This window comes from Triturus cristatus, chromosome 7 (assembly GCF_964204655.1).
Source record: "Triturus cristatus chromosome 7, aTriCri1.1, whole genome shotgun sequence".
Lineage (NCBI taxonomy): Eukaryota > Metazoa > Chordata > Amphibia > Caudata > Salamandridae > Triturus > Triturus cristatus.
Window position 1 is genome coordinate 1,772,915,249 of NC_140590.1, and position 24,145 is coordinate 1,772,939,393.

Sequence of the window (24,145 nt, forward strand, 5' to 3'; positions counted from 1 at the left end):
GTGTATCTTCAAATGTTGAGAGATGAGATTGAACAAGAAGAAACAATTGCTACTGAGAAAGCAAGCGAGAGTTCCCAGAGCAGTCAAAGTACAGCACCTGTAAGTCAAGATCCTCTTGGACAGCCAATCATTGAAAATGAATCTGCAACAACTATGAATAAGGTGGATAATTCAATGCAGCCAGTAAGACAGGAAGCTGTGGATCTAGAACTACTAATACAGCAATTGAATGCAAATCAGAATATAATGTTTAGAGAGGTAAATGGTAAAGTAGACCATAGATTTCTCCATGAGAATAAAAAGTGTATATGTTTTACATATAAACCAGTTCTATTGTTCATAAGTGGTCAAGAAGGAACTGGAAAAAGCCTATTAAATAAAGTAATGCCAAGTTACCTACAGAAGACAATAGATTCCAATTTTTCGTGTGTAGTCTCTGCACCAGCAGGCTTAGCTGCTCATATTGTTAAAGGAGTTACCCTTCGTCGATTATTAATGCTGTATGTTAAACATGACAACCAATTAAAATGCAACAAATTATCTGGTGATGCTTGTCATGAAGTGGTTCTGTCGGGAATTTCTAATTTCTTTTAGAAAGTTAAAAAAATATTAATTACATGTAACAGATATCAAATAAATGAGGAAAAAAGCACACACCAATAAAAAGTTTGCAATTTGGTAATTTAAGGTAATAAAGTATTATGGGCTGTCGTAATCAATGTTCCCTCTAATTTTTTTCCTCTGTGTGCGGCAGTGTAAGGTCTCTGTGCGCTGCAGCCAAGGTTATGTGCGCCAGGAACCAGACCGCGTGTGTGGGTGCAGCGTCTAAAGAAAGGGGCGCGGCCAACATTAAAGTGAAAGTGCCTATGGGGCACTTTTACACAAAGTGTAATAAAAAGAAAGAAAGAAAGCTTTTGTAGCGCAGCCACTAAAGTGAAAGCGGTTGCACTGTAAATTAAATAAATAAATAAATAAGCTCAGCTGTTCAAGTGAAAGCGGACTGCACCGTAAATTAAATAAATAAGCACGGCCATGGTAGTTAAAGCGGACTGCGCTAGAAATGTAAAAATACATGAGTAAATGACATAATATAAAAGGTGGCGGCGTGATGCAACATCCTGGGTGGAATAGGGAAGATCATTAAAGAAAGCAGTGCTCACCCACTAGATAAAGCAGACCGTGTAACAACACAAGTAAAAAGTCCAGTCGTTATGAGAGGATACAAATACAGATAAGGCAGTACCAAGGAGGGACTACTAAGCCTATTCACAAATGAAAAGCAACGATTTAGAAAGGACAGTAATAAGAGCCAATTAAAAAGATGGGTGGGAAATGGGCAGAGCTTCTATGCCATAACTCAACCATGCCTCGCAGAGCAGTCAAAATTCAGGTAAAAGGTAAGTTTTACAGACACATCAGAGGAGGTTGCGCAATAGTATATAAGTAAGTAAAAAGACAACCACTTAAGTACAAGTGAAAGTAAGTTTATATTAGGTTGAGACAATTGTGCACTGCATGGCTTTTCAGTATGCGCGCAGCTTTACGCAAATGTGCAGGTCTTTTTGTGGTAACAAAACCGCCCCCACCTTTCCAGCTCCTAGAGAAAACGCCTGATGCCCGGTCCGGCCAGTCGGGCCTTGCTACCACCCTCCAATGGCGCCCCTCATCTTCACATAGACCCTCTCTTGTGTGTATTTTTAATTTCTTCTATAGTGCTACTCATCCCAAGTATGTGGGGCAGTGTTGGAGTGCGTTGCAACACACACATATTATATAGAGACAATGACTCATATAAATGTGAAAGTCAATGTATAGGAAATGTTGCTTAAGATAATGGGGCTTACAATATGTAATCATACTTTCATCCATCATTCAGTCTTTCACCATTCATTCTGTCCTTCCATCTGTGTGCCCATCCATGTCCATATTCAACCATTTACAAACCTATCCATCACGTATCCTTCCATCCATCATTTCACTCATCCATCCCTCCATCCACCCTTTTACTCATCCATCCATTATCCATCCATCCATCCATCCACCCTTTCACCCTATCCATCCGTACACTCATCCATCCACTCTTCCACCCATCCATTCACCTATCCAGCCATCCTTTCACTTACTCATTCATCCACCCAGTCACTCATCCTTCCACCCATTCACACGTTCAGTCATCCATTTACCCATCCTTCCTTTCTCTCTCAATTCCCCTTTCACTTAGCCATCCATCCTTCCATCCGCCCACCCATCCATCTACTCATCCACTCATGAATCCGTCCATTGAACCTCACTCGTACATGCTTTCACTCATCCATCCTTTCTCTCATCCATCCACCCTTTCACTCATCTATCCATCCTTTTGCCCATCTACAAGCCCTTACATCCACCCTTTCACTCATCCGTCCATCCATTCACCCTTTCACTTATCAATTCATCAATCCACCCTTTCACTTATCAATTCATCAATCAATCTATCATTTCACTCATCAATTCACTCATTCTCTCATACATCCATCCATCATTTCACTCATCCATCCAGCCATCCATCCACCCATCCACCCATCCCTTCACTTACTCACTCACTCACCTTTTCACATTAATTATGAGCTGATCCTTTGTCTGCAGAGTTGCAGACAGAAGAGTCCCATCAAGAACTCCACCCTCACTGTAGTTCCTAAAGCAAGGGGTGGGGTGGGGCAGGGTTCACTATGCCCCTGCACATAGGTAATCCGAAAAAGTGGAAGGCATGAGTCATGCATGATGCACAGTGCCTGGACGTGGGGCGACTGTGGCATGGTGGTATTTCCAGAGCTTTAAGTGGGATGAAAAAACGAGGGGCGTCTCGCCAAAAGGGTGTTCGATGTAATTAAGGGCGTGGCTTAAAACACATAAGCTAAAAGTCTGTGCTTAGTATAATGTGCCGCCCGACTGGTATTTTTTGTTGCTTCTGTCATTGCATCCAGATATATAATACAACACCTAGAACAAGTAACGTTACACCTACAGCAAGCCAGAACTATTGGCTTTGTCAGTGGTTGTTAGTTGCATAAAATAATACAGCAGCAACCATGGCTTCCTTGAATATAATTTTGAAAATGCGTCAGTTCTAAAACGATGAGACTTTGAGAGAACTATAATCCTTTCCTTTGAACTTTTCACCGCCTTCCTTTGGTTAACTGGATTCTCACCTAGCAGCAGCAATGGCGTTTTTGCACTTTTATGGGACAGAATGCCCTGCCCTGGACTGAGGCTGGCGGAGGCCATCACATGCTGTGCCAGCCCAGACCCATTGTCATGCTGTATGTGGCAATCAGCCGCACACAGAATGACAATGGGCGGGTGGGGCTGCTCTGTCTTGTTCTCAGAAGAGTGCGAAGCGGCCACATCAGGGACGGAGGCCTTTCACAAGGGAACAGCTCTGTTCGCTAAAAGGCCAAAAATTACGAGATCCCAACGGACGTGAGGTCCAATTTACGGACGGTCACCCTAGTCTCTGTGCCACCAAATGAGCGCTACGAACAGCCTTTGGGTTTGCATAGTGGTCCATAGACACAATAGAAGTTGTTCCTCCCATCTCTTTACCACCCCTATCAAATCCGCTAGTAAAAACCTACACTGGGTGTAAATAACTACAAATCACCTCTTCGTTTTTCTTTGATTTTATAGTTTCTTATTGGGTAATTCACATTCGACTTTTCATCAATGCTCTTGCTTATCCTCCATTTCACTTTCCTTTATTTACGAAATGCTTTTCTCACTTCAGTCCTTCTCCCCCTGTAACTTTAACCTTTTTTCTTTACATATACACCAGTTGCTATGTAAATATTAATCATTTATCCCAGGGAAGGGCTCCATCTGGGCCATCTGGTCTCCCCCGAACCCCCCCCCCCCTCCCCTCCCGCCACCTCCCCAGTCGTGTGTGTCAGCCCGGGCTGAGAGAGCTTCCTGGTCACCACACAGACAGTTTTTCAGCTGCCAGCCGCACCAGAGTACTTCACAGGTCTTTAAAAGACCATTGACTTGTTACTTTTATTCTATGGTCAGCGGAGATTCAGACTTTTGTGCGGGGCAGTCTCCGTTCTGAAAGGTCGCAATGGTGGATGTGCTACGTTTAGGAGATGGGCAGCTGAGTGGGTGGTCTTTGCGTGGATGACTGACGAACGACGTTAAGCCATCATAATAGGCTGCTTAATTGATTGTCACATCGGTGCTAGTGAATTTGAATGTGCCACGCAGAGTGAGTGTTACATTTGTTGACAGCCCACATCGTTTGTTCGAGGGAACACTGGTCGTAATACATAAGTTCAAAAGAGCAAAATATTGGTGACTTGTGGTGATAAAGTGACATGTGATGATAAATAGTATATACAATATATTTCAAATGCGGTAAAAGTGAATAAGTAGAATAGAAAGGTATATTATTTCTTGATATGTCTTTAATCTGTGATCAGAAGCATTGTGAAGACATATGAGGGTGCGTCGACGTTTCGACCCCGTGTACTGCGCAAAATATAATAAGCGTCACGGCGGGTCTTCCTCAGGACAGTGCAGATGGGTACACAGCCCTAGTGCAGATTTTGGTTAATATCTGCGTTCGAGAAGGTTTTCTCAGTCAAAGTTGTAGTCCTGGTGAATCAGGAGGAGGCCTTGAAGATTTTTGAGGTAAAAGGATGATGTCTTCAATAAATTTGGGGTTTTAAGCCAGTCGCATCATTTACGCGATCTGTAGTTCAGCACGTCTTGTCAGCTCTCAGTCCGGTGGAATACCCGACACGAGTTCCCATTGTATTTATATAATACGCCCACCCAGGTTCTGAGGGACACCGGGTCACCCTATGATTTTTGCTCAAAGCTTGTCATGAAGTGGCAAGAGTATTAAAGAAATTAAAGCAACCTAATGCTAGCTTTTATACATTGAAGAATGCAGCAGATATTAAAAACTCACTACGATGTACTTTAATCCTTAGAGACCTTGTGGGAAGTTGGCCAGGTATATGCTGTCCACTAATTAAAGTGGGCCCCCTGTACCAGTCCAAACAACCCCTTATGGTGGTAGGCTAAAGGCAACCTTTATTGAAAGCTATACTAGTGGTAGCTATGGAGAGCAGCCGTTAGGCTAAGTCTTGAAGGAATGTAAAGCAGCTTGTTTTACCAGTCTATAATCTCTTGAATGACCAAATGAAAGGACAACCACACCAGGTATATATTCAAAATACATGTATTTAAGATAAAACACACCCCTCTAGTCTCTTAATGACGCTGGAGTTCGAAGTACTTAAGTTACAAGTCAGTATTCAACAGTAAAAGCACAAATACACGTTTGGGCAATAGGGGCATACCAAACCATATACCAATAAAGTGGTATAAGAACCACAACTGAACTAGACACAAGGCCTAGAGCCTTTAGAAGTGCTTGGGCCCCAAGGAACCACCCAAGGTAGTGACGTAGGGGACCCACGGGGGACGCGTGCAGTCTTAGAACACAGGCGCAAATCACCGTTAACTTCTATGGGGAAAGTCGCGGTTGGAAAATTACAAGTTAAGCACACTTAGAGGATGACTACACACAAACCCTTTTGGACTTAGAGTTGTCTAGGGCCAACACCAACATTCGAAACACGCGGGAGCACTGGAGTACTTGAGTTACCTCACCCAGGGAAGCCGGGTGCATAGGTGTCTTTTGGTGTCGGGTCGCGGCATCGTTTTCAATGGAAGCTGGCAAAGAAGTGCTGTTGCCGTGAAGAGGAGAAGTGTCCAAAGAGATCCAAGCCTGGAACAAGGATGAAAGGAGCCTGAAAGCAGAGGGGACAGAGTCTGGGTCACTTACCAGTGACCAGGGGAAAGATAGTCCAATGCCCACAGATGTTGGGTGCTTCAGGTGAGTTGACGGGTGTCTTGCCTCTTCATCCACGAGGTCCAGGAGGTGTCGACGACAACCAGGAGCTGGATTCGAGCTTCCCTACAAAGTCTGTCAAGTGCTGCAGTTTTGGCGACCAGAATGGACCCAACAAGCCTTGGCAACTGCAAGTCAAGTGGAAATAGAAGAAGGACGTCGGTGCAGACCAGCAAGGTCTGGGGGACTCACCCAGCGAGAGTAAGTCAGGGCATGTCAGGAGCAACCAGAAAAGTCTAATTAGAAGAGGAGTTGCCTTTGTGGCGACCCACTAGCTAATGGACTAGCGATTGCAAAGGAGCCTCGAGCAGTCGTACTGGAAACTGGCCCAAGGGTCACTCATGGAGTGGAGGCCAGAGTTCTTTAGTGCAGTAGGTGCTCAAGACTGGGGCTACACAGAGCCCAAAGCAAAACTTCAAGAAAGACAAGGAAGATGATGTACCGGCAAAAGGTTATGGTGTCCAGGGATCACGGTTCCACGTCACCCACGATAGCCACGGGCCTCAGCTTTGCTGTGGACTCAGGGTAGCCTCAGGGAAGTCTGGAAATCTATCTCTGGTGATGCAAAGACTTCGGCATCTGGCAGGAGCTTCAGAGTTGCAGACCGGACAGTTCTTCTTTGGTGCCTGCCAAGCAGGGGAGTCACTCCTTGACCCCAAGGGAGATTTCTTCAGTATTGTAGTTGAAATAGAAAGTCGAAGGTCCAGGATATATGTTGCAGAGTTTCGTCCAGAGTAATCCAAAGTCTCAAGGACTGGGTTCCTATACTTATCCTAAGATAGGGGGCTAGGCATACTCTGGGGACCCACCTATGGGAGGGTTTGGAAAGAGGGGTGGTTACACCCATTTCCTTTGTCCGGTTTCGGGCCAGAGCAGGGGCAGGTAGCCCCTGCAACCGGTTTGAACTGGACTATGCACAGAGACACCAAGTGTGCCCCCAGTGCAGGACTTCAAAGCATCAGAGAGTGCTCCCGCCCAGCCCCAATACACATCTGCCTGTCTGGGGAGGTGGTTACACCTCCCTGTGACAGGAAGCTTATTGTCCAGGCCTCCCCTGCTGGAATTTCGGTCAGCAGCAGGAGGCCAGACCCGTGTCTTTGGCAGCGGCATCCATTTTGTGATGCCAGGGGTCTGGAAAGTCTTCACCGGTTAGACCAGTGGGTAAATATCTCTGCCTCTAGAAGGGTGGAATGCTACCCCCGCAGCCATAACTGGCTGGGGGGTAGTATTCCAAAGTGTTTGACACCAAACACGACATGTTTCCATGAAGCCAGTCCAAAGTTAGCATTTACCTCAGGGTTATAATGCACGTAAGAGTATAATGGTCAGGCTGCACCACAAACAGCCTCAGAGGAGGTACGCCGAACGCTGCAGAGGGGTGGCTCTGCTCATGCAGGTGCACCCTCTCACATAAAAACTAAGCACTCTGCCTTCAGGATTGTTAAGGCCTGCCATAGGAGTGACTTATAGGTTTTATATGTGTGTGCAATGGTAGTGATATAGGTAGCCTATACCACAGTAAGGGGTGCATGCACCACCTTACCCAGGCTGCAGTAGCAGACCTGTGGTGTCATTTTGGAGTGCTTCCCAGGGGTGGCATAATACATGCTTCAGCCCCGGGTAGGCCTCTGAGGTACCTATGCCCTGGGTACATAGTATACCATATACTCGGGACTTATAAGGCACTCCAGAATCCAATTAGAGATGTACCTAATGTACATGGAAACCATTTTACAGAGAAAGCAGATAGACTGGGGCCCTGAATAGCAGGATCCCAGTCCAACTAAGTCATACACCAGCAAAACACCAGGCAAAAAGTGGGGGCAACCATATAGTCAGATTCCACCTTCCTACAGACCTGCTACAACTAGCTCCCATAAAGGATAACCTGTATTCAAGGAAATACTTTGTTATGAAACAAGGAATTCACTAGGAAGTATTGGAAATTTAAGCATGTGGGAAAACTCTTAATACAAAAAGTTAATCCAAAATATGCGCAAAGCAGGCCATGACTTAAGACCATTTTGTAATCATGCGTGTACAGAAGGCGCTCCATGCATGCATGGATAGCTATCCCTTGGCGCCCACTGAATTTCCTCTCCTGACTGGGGTCATTAGTGGAGGGTATGGGGACCACTTGGTTGCCAGACTGTACAAGGGGGCTATAGCATGGCTCCCGAGTAGAGATGCGGCAGTGAGGGCTGCATGGGAGGGCAATCTTGGACACGCCCTAACTGACATCCAATGGTATCGTTGCTGCACACAAACGCGGAAAGTGTCGCCGAACCACCGCCATAAACTATTGCATTTTAAGTTCCTGCGGCGTGTACATATCACCCCTAGCAAACTACATCGCATTGACCCTGCGCGGTCTGACGTCTGCCCGAGATGTAGTGCTCTGAATGCGGACTTTGCACATATGACGTGAACGTGCCTCAAGATAGAGGACTATTGGAAATCAATTTTCCGAGAGATATCTAAGATGGTTGAGTGGAAATAACGCCATCATCTCTCCTTGCTCTATTGGGGTATGTCCATGACCTTTCTAGATCCCGGCGTCGTTTTGTAGCGATGGTGCTCCTGCTTGCTAAACACGAAGTGGCCATTAAGTGGGCATGTAAAACTAGCCCTACACTCCACACATAGTTGCACCAGTGATACGTATGCCCCACATAGTTGCTCAGCATGTCACACTGCAACACCACCAGTGATACGTATGCATAACTACAGCCGCCCGCCTCTAGACCGGTATATATCGGGCAACACGTATTGGCATACCTACAGCGTTTGCAAGAACCTAATGCTACACCTATGCAGACACCACAGACACCGTAGGACCAAGGGGCGCAACCCGTGCAGTATTCCAGTTCCTATTATGTCTCGCAAGCAATGCTAACTATGGCCGTAGCTGCTAAATATTCATGACAACTGTTGTAACTACAAAGCAAATATTGTATGTGTGGATATATATCATTGTCCTCTGCTATTTGTGTATTAGCCATCAGGGATATTCCTATTCTTAGCCATTCGACCCTTTTGCTAACTGCAGAATGTGTATGTCATAATTTTGACCAATTGTTTTCTTTTTGTAGAACTTTTTCTTTTGAAAATGCAAATAAATAAAGTTTAAAAAAAATAGTTAGGGTGATATTTCACTTGTACAAAACCAGAGAAATTCAGCTGTTATAGTTAGCTGAGCTAACTATAATTTGTGCCCCTGCAAGGTACTGCTTATGACCTCACATATTATATCACTCATGACATGGTCAATGACATCACTGATGACATCCTAAATGACATCACTGATGACATCACCCAGGTGACTGTGAGTGTTTCAAAAAAATGTATGAGTGTTAAATATATGTACATCAAATGTTTTAATGAATCAGTGGGTGTATGAGTGCCTGTGTGGATGATTTAGTGGGTGAGTGACTGACTGTATAAGTGAGTAAGTAGTTTTTGAGCTATTATAGGAAACCAAATTTGTATATCTGGGTGTATGTGGTACTTTTGTAGTACCTTAGTATATATGTTTTAAACTCATACACTTTTAAAACACCCAATCAATCACTGGATGATGTCATCAGTGATGTCATTTGAAATGTCTCAGTGACGTCATGATTAATGTCACTGACCATGTCATGAGTGATCTAATATATGAGGTCATAAGCAGGGCATTGTGAGGGAATAAATTATAGTTAGCTCCGGTAACTATAACTGCTGAATTTCACTGAAGTCTGAGCCTAACTATAACGTTCCTGTAACCTTTGTTCTTGTTATTGAATGTCTAAGGTTTTTTATATTCTGTTTCCGAAGTATAACAACCATATTATGTTTTTTTCACTCAATTTCTAAGTAATTTTTATACGTTAAGTGCTCATTGTAATGCACAGTGGGGGGTTAAACACAGGGCCTGGCCTGGCATTGTGCTGCCCCCACCCAAGCTTGCTGCTCCTGCTCCCGTTTCTTCTTACTATCCATTGTTTAAGTCCATGACCCTGCTCCCTCATTACAGCCATTTGTGGCTATTGCTCTGCCACACTACCCTTCCTTCCAGCCCTAAACAGTTAGCGTGTTGCCCCATCCACCTCCTCCCTACCCTCTGTGGTCTGAGTCCATGCACGAGCCCCCTCCCTCCTTCCCTGCATCGTTTGATGTGCGGCCACTACCCTCCATTAAGCTTGATGTCCCTGCCCACTCCTCCTGCCCTCTTTTGCCCAATTGTATGCCTGATCATTCCCCTCCTGCTTAACCTCTGTGCTTAGCTTGCTGCCCCCTACTCTATTTCCACTTGCCCTCCAATGTCTGTGTGCATGTCCCTTATCCCTCCTTTCTGCCCACCATATTCCATGAATCTGCCCACATTCCTATCTACTCTGAGTGTTCTGTTGAGATGCCACTGTCCCTTCCACCTGCCTAGCATGTTCAGATGGCTGTCGCCTGTCCATGCCACCTCCACCCTGCCTGTTCAGGTTCTAAGCGCCATCCCCTTTCTCCTTCCTCCATGGTCCATTTTGCTGCCACTCCCTTATGCCCTCCATACTCTGTTTTGCTGCAACAGCTCCTCCTGTCTGCTTTGCATGGTCCTCTATGGTCCTTTGTGCATGCCCCTGCCCCCTCCCTCTTGCCCACCATGGCTGTTGTGCTGCTACTAGCCCTCCTGCTTGTCTTGCTAGGTTTTCTGTGATGCCATGTCCCCTATCTCCTGCCCTGTGTAGTTTGTTTTCTGCCCCTGACCCCCTCCCACCTTTCCTTCAATGTCTGTGTATGCCATTATAGTCTCACTGTTGCCCTCTATGTTGTGTTGTTCTTCCAGTATCCATCCCTTCTGCCCTCCATGGTGATCCTGCTTCTCCTGCCCTGTCACCTTGCCCCGGCCTCTTTTTTCTATGTGCAGACCCCTATCCCCTCCCTCTTGACTTGTCTGGTCCTTTGTCGTGGCCCTGCCCCATCCCTTCTGCCCTTTGTGGTCCATTATGCTGCAATTATCCCTTCTGTCTTTCCGGTATGGTCAGCTTGCTGCCCTTGCCTCTTTCCCCTCTATCACCTCTTCTCTCTGTTTCCAATGTGCATGGCCCTGTCCCCTCCCTATTGTATTGATTTCTGTTGGCTTCTCAAGGATGAAAGACCGACAGAGGTTGAAATATCAAAATAAGTGTTACTTTCCTATATCATTTTATTTTCTTCTTTGCTATTTTGTTTTACTTACTCCATACACCTTTTATAATATTATTAAAATCCTGTAGTCCTTATTGATAATACATTCTGCAGTGCTTTAGTAAATAATCACCAAATATAAAGTACGTTCAATTAGCACTGTGGTTGGACTTAGACCTACCACCTAAGCATTGGCTGAAATGAACGACGTTCGATGTGTGTCAAAGAAAAGCATTTGAAAGATTCCATGGAAATCAACTCAGAAGAACTGATTGGCCTGATTTGCTGAGTCAATTCAGCAGTGAATGAAAAATGTAAAAACTGCGCAAAATGTTGTGGGTTGAAGCAAAATGTTAAAGACATGTCAGGAGAACAGTGGCTGGAGGGGGCTAACCTACTGCTGAGCTACTGGATGAAGGAGGTGACCCAAAGCCTACTCTCTGTGTAGCGGTTCATAACATATGTTCTTTGGAGTGCCAGATCTAAACATTTATTAGGAACATCTAATACCTATTTGAAAGTCTTCTGCCCCTATAATTATGCATAGGGTCACAGCCATCATCTAATTTGCAACACTTTAAAACGTTTCTTATAAGTGGATACGTGGATTGCTTTTGTCTTTTTGATGAGTTTTAAACAGTTACAGCTATATTCTAGCACATATATAAGTAACTAACATATAAATCAACAATAGATATCATGGGGCTCATTTATGAGCCCCTGCGTCACTTTTACGCCACCGGTACATCACTTTTTGTGACACACCAGTGGCCTAAACAATGCGCCATGTTGCGCCATATTTACGAAGTGACGCATCTAGGTAAATGCGTAACTTCGTAAACCCCTGCGCTACATTATACCTGCGCCAGGTATAATGTATGCAGGGTGGGTGTACCCCCTTAAGAAAGGGTCGTAGGAGTGGCACAGCGAAATCTATGAGATTTTGCTGCGCCACTTCTAGGACGTCAATGCGTCAAAACCTTATGCCTTCCTCATGGCAGGCGTAAGGGTGACGCACGCCCTCTCACATGGGGCAGGCCCCATGCGAAAGGAACATTGCTGGAGTTGCGTCAGGCTTTCCGACACAACTCCAGCAATGCGCCACTTTTTGCGCCGACAGACACGTCAGTTATACCGATGTATCTGTCTTTCCTTGCGACATGATGCGTCATATTATAAATATGACGCATGATTGGTGTCGCAAGGAGGGCGCACTGAGAAGTGACGCATCGCTGCTTTCACACAGCTATGCGTCACTTCTCATAAATGAGGCCCCATGCATCCTGGCCATTGTCCCATGAAAATAAAAAAAAGATGAATACCAAGAACAAGCTGCAATTAGAATTGCAATTAGAACTGACTTTTGTCTATGTATTGTTCCATCAATTCAATAGGTTTCTTCTGACTGTGAACATTTGAACTGTGACTGCTGAACATGTGCATCCATTCTCCCACCCAAAACAGTGAGGGGCACATTCATCAAGAAATCACGCAGCGCGGCAAGCCACTTTGCTGGGCTGCTCTGTGTGAAAGGGAAATGGCAGGGATGGAGCCATATTTAACATTATACAGCGCATTTGTGTATTTTCCTTGTACTAGCGTGCAAGGGCACCTGCGTTGTGAGCTGGAATGCTTTTGTGCGGGAAGGGACACTTTCCTGCCTCTGAGGCATTTCCTTGTGTGCTGCATTCTGCAGCACACATAGAAAGAGGAAAGAACTAGGAGAAATAAAAATATTTGTCCTCATCACACCTCACCTGGGGAGGTTTACAATTTTGACGCATTCCCAGGTCTACCGCTAATAGAAAATCTGGGAATTTGCCAAAAACCATGAGTGGATGCTTGGGGACACTCACGCTGCACCCATGGAATGCCTCCCTGCGGCAGAGTAAAGCAACACAGCAAAGTGTGCTGCATTGCGTTACTCTAGATTTATCAAGCCATTCAGGACCATGCATGGCTTGATAAATCTAACTTAGTAGGTACGTTGCCCTTTCACTGCCTTGTGTTGTGCGAGGGCGACACACCTCTTTGGTAAATATGCCTTTGGTGTTCCATATTGACATTCATTTTTGTCCTTGATTGCAGATATTGTTGATCTACCAACACCGGAAGACTGCATTCCATCACAATGGCAGGACCAAATCAATCTTTATCGGCTGAGTTCATCATTGTGGGTTTCTTCGATTTTCCACATCTTCTAGTTCCACTTTTTTTGGCCTTTTTGATGATTTACTTCTTAGTACTTGTGGGGAACTTTCTTATCATGGTGATTGTCTATTCCAACACACAATTGCACACACCAATGTTTTTTTTCCTCACAAACCTAGCCTTTATTGACATCACTTACACAACAATCATTTTTCCACGCATGCTGGCTCATTTCTTTCTGGCGGGAGCACACATTTCTCTAAATGGATGCTTGCTGCAGATGTTTTTGTTCATTTGCATGATGTCTACTGAAATGCTCCTTCTAACAGCCATGGCGTATGATCGATATGTGGCCATTTGCAATCCTTTACGGTACGTGACCACCATGAATGATTTAGTTTGCATGAAGCTGGCTGCCGGATGTTGGTTACTTAGTTTTATAGACCCAATACCACACATCGTAATAATATCTAGGCTCTCATTCTGTGGGTCTCACACAATCAACCACTTCTTCTGTGATGTGGTAGCTGTAATAAAGCTTTCATGCAGCCTTTCTCGTGTTGTTGAGGCAACAAACTACATCATGGGTACTCTAATTGGAGTTGCACCTTTTGCTTTAACTATCACATCTTACATTAACATCATCTCAACAATCCTGAAAATCCGGTCTAAAGAGGGAAGACGCAAGGCCTTTTCCACCTGTGGCTCCCACCTCACTGTGGTTATATTATTCTATGGCGTTATCTGTTCTACGTACATGCGACCTGCATCAACGGTTTCAGTAAAATACAACAAAGTATTGTCTCTGTCATATGTTGCTTTAACTCCACTATGTAATCCTATTATATACACCCTGAAAAACACAGAGTTTAAAAACATGCTGAGAAAGATGCAGAATAAGAAATAGCATTTAACAAAACAACAATGCAAAAATTGTGTTTTTATCTTCTGGGGCATGTATTGCAGGTATACATTTTATGTACTTCCAAAGATTTTTTCCAGAATTTGATATCTTTTGTCCTTGATATTTCTGGTGCTATTTGAATATGTTGCATGTTCTTGTGATGCAAAATCCTCATGTTTCTTGTGCCAGAATTCCATTTTGAGCAAGATAAGACCATGTAAGAGTTCACTTTACGACACACGTGTAGATCTATTTCCTGTACTGTCTTTATTTGTCTTTTATTATTATCAATATTTAAATATTTTAAAATGAGCGTAATATGCATGTCAACACTTTCTATTTTTTTTTCAGTACATGTTGTTTTAATGTCAGCATGCCATATTGGTTTAGGCGCCTATAAAATCAATGTTTGCACTTTCTTCAAATCAAAGACATATTACTGCACATAGCTCATCTGATGCTTTTCAGTGTTTCACGTCAATTTTAACATATGCCATATTCATTTGATTATATTTCATTTTTATCTCAGCACTGCCAATCTATCCAGAAAACATATAATTGAGTTGGTGGAGACCAGCCACAAGCACTAAGCACTACCAACACCCTATAACTAAAACAACAGAGGAACCACATGTATGCTAATAATGATACAGCTCAATAAAGCAGAACTAAAGCTCCAAGAAACCATGGTATGAAGGTACTAGAACGACAACAGAGTTGTAACACCATATAGTTATATTAGGGAAATAGCTATTTATCTGGCAGCCTTCCAAATAGTACATAACCTCTGCTATTTACCCAGCAGCATCGCACATAATCTCCAGCGGCAGGCTAAATATCTCAATCTTCACTGCTTATCCAGCTGCAGGCTGAGTAGTAGAGATCATACACTGTTTGACTGGTGGCTGGATAAATAGTATGGAAGAGCTCTTTATTTAGCTTGACATAAAGAAAAAATGGACCGCAGCCAATGGTAGAGTCGCGGCCATCTTGTAATGGGGATGCAGCATGTGTGAAGCATAGAAAGCATAGAAAGAAAGCAAATGTACAAGGGTAAGTCCATCAACTAAGCTACGTTGTTTATAGATGAAAAAAACAGTAAAATCTATTTTGAATAATAATATTTATCCTTGTATAACATTCAAATAAGAAACATAGGAATGAAACCTCTGTTTCAGGAGCTTCAGGATATGGTGCATACATATTAGCCCTGCAGTCTAGGAGTATTTCGCTGTCTGCTGAGAATGATGAGTATAGTTTTAAAGCCTGTTGCATTATTGTTTTCATCACTTCTGGAAATTCATTGATTTTTAATGTGCAGGATCTTATCTTCTTTTTTGATTATTTTTGAGGGCTAGTCTTATTTTGTGCTGATTATGGAAGGCCTTACGGAAGGCCTTGTTCTAATTGTGAGCTTCTTTTTAAGGGCCCCTGTTGCATGCTTAGCATCATGGACCTGACAACAGAATAGCAGCCGACAGGCAGCAGCATACAGGAGTGCAGGGTGTAGGTGGTATCTGGGCCAGAAGGAGGGACATGTTCAGTTGGCAGTTGTTGTTTGGGGACACAGTGCTCTGGGATACTAGCAGGATGTAAATTGAGTGGGACAAATTAAGGGGGCTTCTGTTGAACTGGGGAAGTAAAATTAGGAGAGAGGTGAGCAATTCACCTCGGTATTTAACTAGAGGAGTGTCTGTTCACTCAATGACAGCTAAATATTAAAACCTTTTCATAATATTTACCCGGCAGAGCCAGATTTAAACATAGGTGTTTATTTGTCCAATGTCATGAGCAGCCCCACTAGCCTCCCAGACATTTTGGCCACCCACACAATGTATCATGGTAATGGTCAGTGGCGGCTGGTGACATTCGAAAGTGGTTGTGCATAAAAATTCGGGATAAGTGCCCTGTGGCGAGCAAACGTAGTGAGTGAGCCCGACTGTCATAAGAGGGTTCTCCCTCCGGGAAACATTGGAAAAAAGAGTGGGCAACTGGTGCATTTTCAAGCAAATTTGAGAAAGCAAGATTAATATAGAACTGTGAAATTGTAGTCATACATCAATAAAGAGATTTCAAATGACAATGACTGCTTATTCAGTATATCACTGTCTTGTAGCTGAAAAAAATCATCAGAATTAGGCATCTGATAGTCTTAAAATTGCTATTTGCCGCCAGACATTATCCTTGAATTAGGGGCATAATGTTATCTCACAGTTTATATCACAATAAACGTTTGGTCAGGATATTTTTCCCATTTTCATAAAATTCTACGAACTCGAAATAATTATGACAACCATGTAAACCCTCACAGTGGATGTGGTACATTTAGGGTTAATAATCAAGTAACATGTTTTGTTAAACAAACTATTAGACTAGAATTCTGCTGCACTGAAAAAAAATCAGGAAAAGTTTTTCAAAAAATATCACAGGATTCTAGGAAACTACTTCCAGAGTACCATCAGAATGGTCCGCTAATGTAAATAGAAAATTATTAAATTGCCATAAAAAACGATCATTCAACAAATATTGATACATTTTCCATAAACCCAATAGAGAATCCCATGCATTGATCATGTTCCTATTGATATGAATTTCATTGGTGATACATTAAGACAAACTAAATGTTATTTCACTGCATGTAATGTTCTCACATTGTGGCATATAAGTAAATAACTTAGTAATGCAACCATTATTTACCATGGGGATCCATAGGGTGTTTCCTGCTATATGATGTCCTTCTAAATGGCACAATAAGGGTACTGTGGGCACTAATTCAAGCACGAAAAATAGTTCCCAGCTGTTCAGATGTTGGTAGCTGGAGACCAATATTTGGGGTGCAGTGGGACACGTAGGTCACCATTACAAGTTGTCCTGAGCAGAAGTGACATTAAATATTCTTTTTTTCTTCAGAAGGAATATTCCTTAGAATAGTCAGATGAAAGCAGCGTCCCCAGGCTCATGCAGCTAGCATCACTATCCGGCTGGCCCGAGTCGACTTGTCATGCCCAAGCCTAGCTGTTCCGTGACAATTGTGACGAGTTTATAGCCTTTGCAACGCAGATCAATGAGAAAAACTGATCAGAACAAATAGGGTGACAAAGATAGCAAGGGGCGTCAGAGAGAAATAGGTAACCTCCAATTTTCGAGCTAGCAAATTCATTAGTGTTAGCCTGATGTACCTTCAAGCCGAGCAACAACACAGGAGTTCCACCAGCATGAATAACTCTCAGTCCCACTACCTGCTGAGGTCTTGGGGTGGCTTGAAGAGTAAGGGTGGGAGATCACAAAATAAGGAAGCTTGCACCCAGTGCAGCAGCTCTGATCGGCAGCAGCTAGGAAGCACGAACGTCCAAATTCTTCAAGCCAAATCAGCTACTTTTATGAGACATAATAGTTTATTTTTACACATGTAAGTGTTTGAGGAGAATATCTGAGCATTCTACAGAGAAGGGGGTGGAATGCTATAAACATATGGTAATATAATTATCAGAATTCTTTTCTCCACTGTATTCATGCAGGAATGGTGATCATTATGAGACCTCACAGGTAAATTGTCACTAATTAACATGGAATTTACCAGCAGTAATTTTGTTATCACAAACTACTCTCTATTTTTTGCACAATGCTTCTAAAAACATTGTTACTACCTTGGGAAAAATTCAATGACTACTGCTGGGAATTACCACTGTATTTCGACGAAATATTTAAGTAACACATTTGTTACCGTGCCTAAGGTTTGAGATAGTGCTAAAAAGTAAACATGCATTGTTAATTTACAATAAACACCACCCATTGCATATACCCCATTCTAATGACGGACTTCATTTCTGTGCAACTTTAGTTTAGAAGACATGCTCAATGTTTATTTAATCTGCATTGCTCTGCTTAGCCTTATTACAGAAGTTTATTTAATTTGTTAATGCAGTTAATGAAATGTGATATCATAGTGCTTTAGTGCACTGTGCTGTGACATCTATTAGCAACAACTTAACTATCTGAGAAAAAATTGACCCGTTATACATACTTAAGTAATTGATTGGGGCAGCCAAGAAATAAAATACCGACCTTGGTATCTGACTTCGGCCGTGTTGTAGAAGTGAGAGTGGTTTAAAATAAAGAGAGGCAGTCGGGTGTTAAAATTTAGAGAGGGATTAGGGAGCCAGAGAAAGAGGAAAGTGTCCTAGATAGAGAAAGAGGGAGAGGGTCACAGAACATAAAAGGAGAGCACCAACGAGTGGGTTAGAGAAGTGATGGGGGGATGGAAATAGCATGCCCACATGAGTGATGACTAGAAGGAAAGATGGGGAGAGAATGAGAGAGTGGATTGAAGGAGCGGCCTAGATGCTGGCTTCGATACAAGTCCCTTTGCCCCACTGCTTTGAGGGAGCACTTTTCTGGCTTGCAGTGCTGAGGAATCCCTCTGCACCCAACCCATCTGGGACCATCTGGAGGAAGCTGGCACTGTGGGACAGGACCCACCCGCTCCGCATAGGAATATTACCCAACGCAGGTAAGCCAGAGGGGGCTCTCCTAAAAAGGATGAATTCCACAATGGCTTCTAGGGTCTCCATATGAGAACGGGCTTGGGACAGACGCCGCAGGAATGGTTCAGGTACTTCGCAGCACTGTCCTAGGGCTGCACTCAATGGAAACGGAGCAGGAAAAGGCAGACACAGTGCTCTGTGGGGCAGTGATATCAATGCAGAGAAATGTCTCAGGTTCTCACACTATGGAGTGTGGGTGTTCCTTGCTGGGGAGCATCTCCATCTGTTGAGATCTCACTCGAGAAGTGAGGTAACGTGGACCTGTGAAATGGTTGTTTCCTGACCTTGGGAGCTCTCTTGCCTCTTGACAAGATTTGTGTTTCTAGTGGTCAGCATACTGACCCCTAAAAAGCATTTAGTACAGCCGCCACATGCATGTTTTATGTAGCAACCCCAGCAGCACAAAGTCCCACAAAGAACAGTGCCAAATTCAAGTGTATTTCAAAGTGTTTGTAATGGCAGGTCCATTATTGGAGATTAAATGTTAATATTCGAGTGGATGGTTAGATGCTAAATGTACCTGTGCATCAACCGTTCTACCTCCTCCGAGACTGCTTCTGTGAGGTTGGACGGAAGAAACCTTTGGTCCACGCTAGTGGACCTAGTCAATCCTCCAGCTGCTCTCATGCTGTTTTAGGATTGGAAAGAGCAGGCTAACCCAGCGTTCTGTATGAAACTGGGGCCTGTGCAATCCCTCAACTGCTTAACACAGCTGCTGGATTAGGTGTGGGCAGAAGTGCGTATGTCAGGTTGGCCGTCGAAAGAATGCCGGCCAATCCGACATGCACACTTCGCACTTGGTGTCATCGCTGCTATGCAATTCAAACAGTAGTCACTCCCACCCTCTCCCTTACAATCGCACATCATGGTAATGATGAGACCATTATATTTCTGTTGGTTTAGTGCTGCACTCGCAGCAGGTGCGGTGCACTCCTCCACGGAGGACCCGTCCCTTCGAATGGTAGTACAGTTTTAACATACTAAGCAGTGTTTTGAGTGGGCAACGTATTGGCTCCTCTGCGCCCTCGCTTTTGTCATTGAAATTGTTGTACCAGCAAAAGACATGCAGAAGCCCCAAAAATTAAATCTGAGCTTGAAGGCTGTGCCCGACTAATGTCATTGTGGAGTGAACTGTGAGAAATGATTAGGAGCAGTAGGAGGCCAAGATGACCAGTCAGAAAAAAGGACTAGGAGATAGACCTCCAGGAAGGCTAAAATGACAACATCCACAAGGACCAGAACAAGAAGAAGCAGGGAGACCTATTTCATGAGAGTCATAGTTACCAAGGCCATAGGGGGCCAAGAATAAACAGATGTGATGGAACAGGACAAGGAAAACTAAATTGGGAGTAACTGGACCAGGGTACGTCTGATTAGGAGGTCCAGGAGGATGTGTAAAAGGGGGATCAGGACCAAGTGGACATGGACATGAAGGAACAGAAGAATCAAGGGTAAAAACAGAAGGAACTGGACCAGCATGACAAGGAGGGCACATGAGGATGACGGAAAACTTCCTTCAACTGAATGTGGCCAAGACCGAAATTTTACTATTTGGTCTGGCTCAAGCACTCTGGTCCCCTAAGTGGTGGCCTGCTGGTTTGGGCCTCGCCCCGTCTCCTTCTCCTGTAGCAAAAAATCTTGGGGTCCGTCTGGATGTTTCTATAAGAGATCAAATCATGACCACCTCTGGGACCTGCTATCATACCCTGAGTCTTTTGCGCAGAGTATTCCAGTGGCAGCCCCTTTCAGTTCGAAGAACCTTGATTCAAGCTCCGATCATAGGTTGTCTGTATTATTGCAATGCTCTGCTTGCATCTGCTAATGAATCCCTTCTGAGCAGATTACAGATTGTGCAGAATGTGGCTGCTCGCTTGGCTCTTAAAAAAAACCTTGTACCTCCTCAGGCAGTAGTTAAAACAGCTCCATTGGCTTCCCGTCCGCCAGAGGATCAAATTCAAAGCTATGTCGCACATTAAACTCTCTATAGCACAAGCCCTAATTACCTGGCGGACAAGTTCAAGGTTTACTGCCAAATCTGACTGCTAAGGTCTGACGGTAAAGGGCTACTTGTGGTCCCTCATTACAGAAAAACATGAAAAGGCGGTAAAACCATTGCATATCTCGCCCCGAAAAATTGGAAAACCTTGCCGGAGGCATTGCGCAAATGCCCCAGTCTTTCTCGTTTTAGGAAACTCTTGAAGGCGGAACTATTTCGGAATTGATCTGTGCTTGTCCTGTGCCTTCTCCTTGGTAGCACGGAGATACCCCTTTGAGGGTGATTCTAGTGCTTTATGAGTCCCGTACATACCTACATGCATGAGCACTCACTAGAAGGATGAGGGTGATCAGGGTTAGGAGTGTCTGACCCAAGTGGACAGACCAAAGGAGATTAATACCAGGAGAACAATGGAAGGAAAAACCAAAGATAGGAGGTCTAGGACCACAGAGATCAGATAAAAGAGCACTAAGGGGCCAGAGGCAATTGGATTAGAACTGGCAATACCACAACTGGAAAATACCAGGGCTAGGGAAACCAGGAAACCTTAGGTCAACATGACCAGGAGGAGTATAAAGGACCAGGAAATCCAGGCACAGTGGGACCAGGATCAGAAAGTCCATTATAGTCAGACTCAGTCAGAGCCTAAACGAGGTTGGCAAGGACTGCATAAACCCAGAGGCATAAGGAGGGTTTGAGTCCGATATTCCTAACGAGCAACATGGTGGACCCAACTGAAAAGAGTGGCAACGGGTTGAGGTCACTTAAATGCAATAACAGAAAAGCTTAGAGGCATTCATTTTTAAGTTATTCAGTAAAGCAAGGACATTCTTGGTGGCAATACTATAATCTTAAGCGATATCGTTTTAGCAGAGAACTCAAAGTGTCTACTACGCAAAACAAATCTGCACATTTTCAAAATAACGTGCAGTTACATAGCAAATCCAAATGTATTTAAAAAGGATTCAATTTGAGTCCCTTTTGTCTTACTGATCTGAAGAAATCTGGCATGTACTAACGTGGCATCGGCAAGCGTGGAGAAGACAGAGATATGCCAGATCTTCAAATGCGAACCAGTTCTGTGAAGCTCTATTTTAATGACTGGAGATAAACGTTGAGGGCCTCATTTATGAGGTTTTGATGAGGACATTCATGTCCTTTCCCCCCGGACCGGGCTGCCATGGTGCAAGGGTGCCTGCATTGTGGGGCTGATGGATTTTGAGCAGGAAGGGAAACCTTCCTGCACAAAATCAATCACAAGAGGCAATTTCCTTTTGCTATGTGTGCTGCAGAATGTAGCACAAGGAGAAATAAAACATTCTTCCTTATTGTGCCTCCCTAATGGCACCCCTGGGGTGGCGTTCGGTTCTCACATATTCCCAGGTTTACGATTTCTCATCAATCTGGGAATGTGTCAGGTTCCATGGGTGTTGCGTGGGAACACCCACAGCAACACTCTTTTTGGTGCCCAAATGACCTCACTTTCCACAGATTTCCTCACTAGAGCCATCAAACATTTCCCTTTTTCTGCCCATAGCCACTCTAGCAATTACATTTCATTTGTTTTATAGCGCTATTCATACCAGTGTAGGGCGACAGAGCACTTTACATCACACATAAACTATGCAGAGACAATGAATCATACATGTGTAAATCAGTCTGTAGGTGATGTTACATAAAACATTGAGGATTACAAGGTTTGAGAATCACGTCATCCATACTAGTAGGCAAGGCAATACGTTTTAAGAGTGATTGGTCTTAATAAACACAAATTTAGGATTTAAAACATACCATAGGGATTGGAAATACTAACGAACCAACACTTTTTTATCAACATAAGGGTAATGAAAGACTGGTGAAAAAGCATAACATTCTAACCTATACCATGCAGTTTATAGGTCACTGTGCTGCATTACTTTTGATTGTAATTTATGAACAGCAAGTAACGAAAGGATCTCTGGAACAGAAGGAGATACCCACTGAACTATCCACATATTTACAGTTCTGTGATCTGATTTGCATGGTACACGTTCTTTGCAGAAGGCACATTAACCCTCTGTGTTACAGCCAAACTGCCAATAGACAAAAATCCAGTTTCTCTCTAGCAGGAACATGCGTTTCATCACCAGCGTTCTGAGATATCTTGCCAGCAGACACATTTAAACCAAGTTAGTTTCTAACATAGATAGTGCCCCCAGACTCCACCACCCCGAACTTATCTCCAGGTGCTCACCACTGTAAAATTAAACCCTGTCTAATGCCCAGCTGTTGATCACCCAAACCGACAAGTGCAAGTTTTAAGCTTCGAATGCAGCACATTCCCAGAATCATGTAAGAATTCAGAGGCAGATTTACAAGCCCCCTGCTCCACTGGTATGTTACTCTTTGTGACGTACTGGTGGCGTATTTTCACTGCTCCATATTTACAAGGACAGGAAAAGTCACCCTGCGTGACTTTTCCTGTCCTTATAAATACAGCCCCTTTACACGCAGCACTTTGCATGAAATGGGCGTTCCATGGGTGTTGCTGTCCCACTCAACACCCATGGAACCAGACACATTTCCAGATTTACGAGGAAAAGTAAACCAGTCTGTAGGAGATGAGGATTACAAGGTGTAAGAATCATGTCATGCATACTAGTAGGCTATATATTTTAAGAGTGATTGGTTTTAGTATTTAAAGCGTACCATTGGTATTGGCTATGCTAATGAGACTGTATTTCTATCCAAACTAACACTTTTTTAGCCACATAAGGGTAATGAAAGACTGGTGAAAAAGCATAACGTTCTAACCTCTACCAATCAGTTTGCATGTAGCTCTTTGATGACAGTTCATAGGTCACAGTGCTGCATTACTTTTGATTGTAATGTATGAACAGCAAGTAACAAAGGATCTCTGTGACAGAAACTCACAGAGCTATCAGCATAAATACAGTTCTGTGATCTGATCTGCACGGTACACATTCTTTACGGAAGGCACATATACCCTCTGCGCTACAGTCAAAACTGCAACTAGACACAAATCCAGTCTCTCTCTAGCGGCAACATAACTTTAATCACCAGCATATAGCGTTATCTTGACAACAGATGCATTTGAACCAAGTTAGTTTCTAACACAGACAGTTCCCACTGTAAAAGTCAACCCTGTCCAATGCCCAGCTGTTGATTACCCAAACAGATAATTGCAAGTTTTAAACTTCAAATTCTGCATGTTCCCAAAATCATGTTAGAATTCAGTTTTTATTGTCTGACTTTTTTAGTGCCTCTGATTACTGACAGATACTTAAAAGTACAGGACAATACATACATACATTAAACTCCTACATCAGATTTTCCGAACAAGTTGACTACATATAAATGGCAGGTGTACATGTGACCTGTGGTAAACAAAAAACAGGAACAGGATGGCTGCAATTGTTTTCTTCATAGTCCTGGTCCTTCGCGTGTTTCTGTGCCCATTAGCCCTGGTCTTCTTTCTCCTAGTCCTTATAATGGTCACC

General features: G+C 43.6%; 1 protein-coding gene across 1 annotated transcript; it reads left to right on the top strand.

The window, feature by feature from the left end:
- The first annotated feature begins 13,181 nt into the window (after window positions 1-13,181).
- LOC146813056 (olfactory receptor 5V1-like) lies at window positions 13,182-14,108 on the top strand. Its single transcript, XM_085614690.1, has one exon. It carries the CDS (start codon window positions 13,182-13,184, stop codon window positions 14,106-14,108), a length of 927 nt encoding a protein of 308 aa, XP_085470816.1.
- Window positions 14,109-24,145: the final 10,037 nt, after the last annotated feature.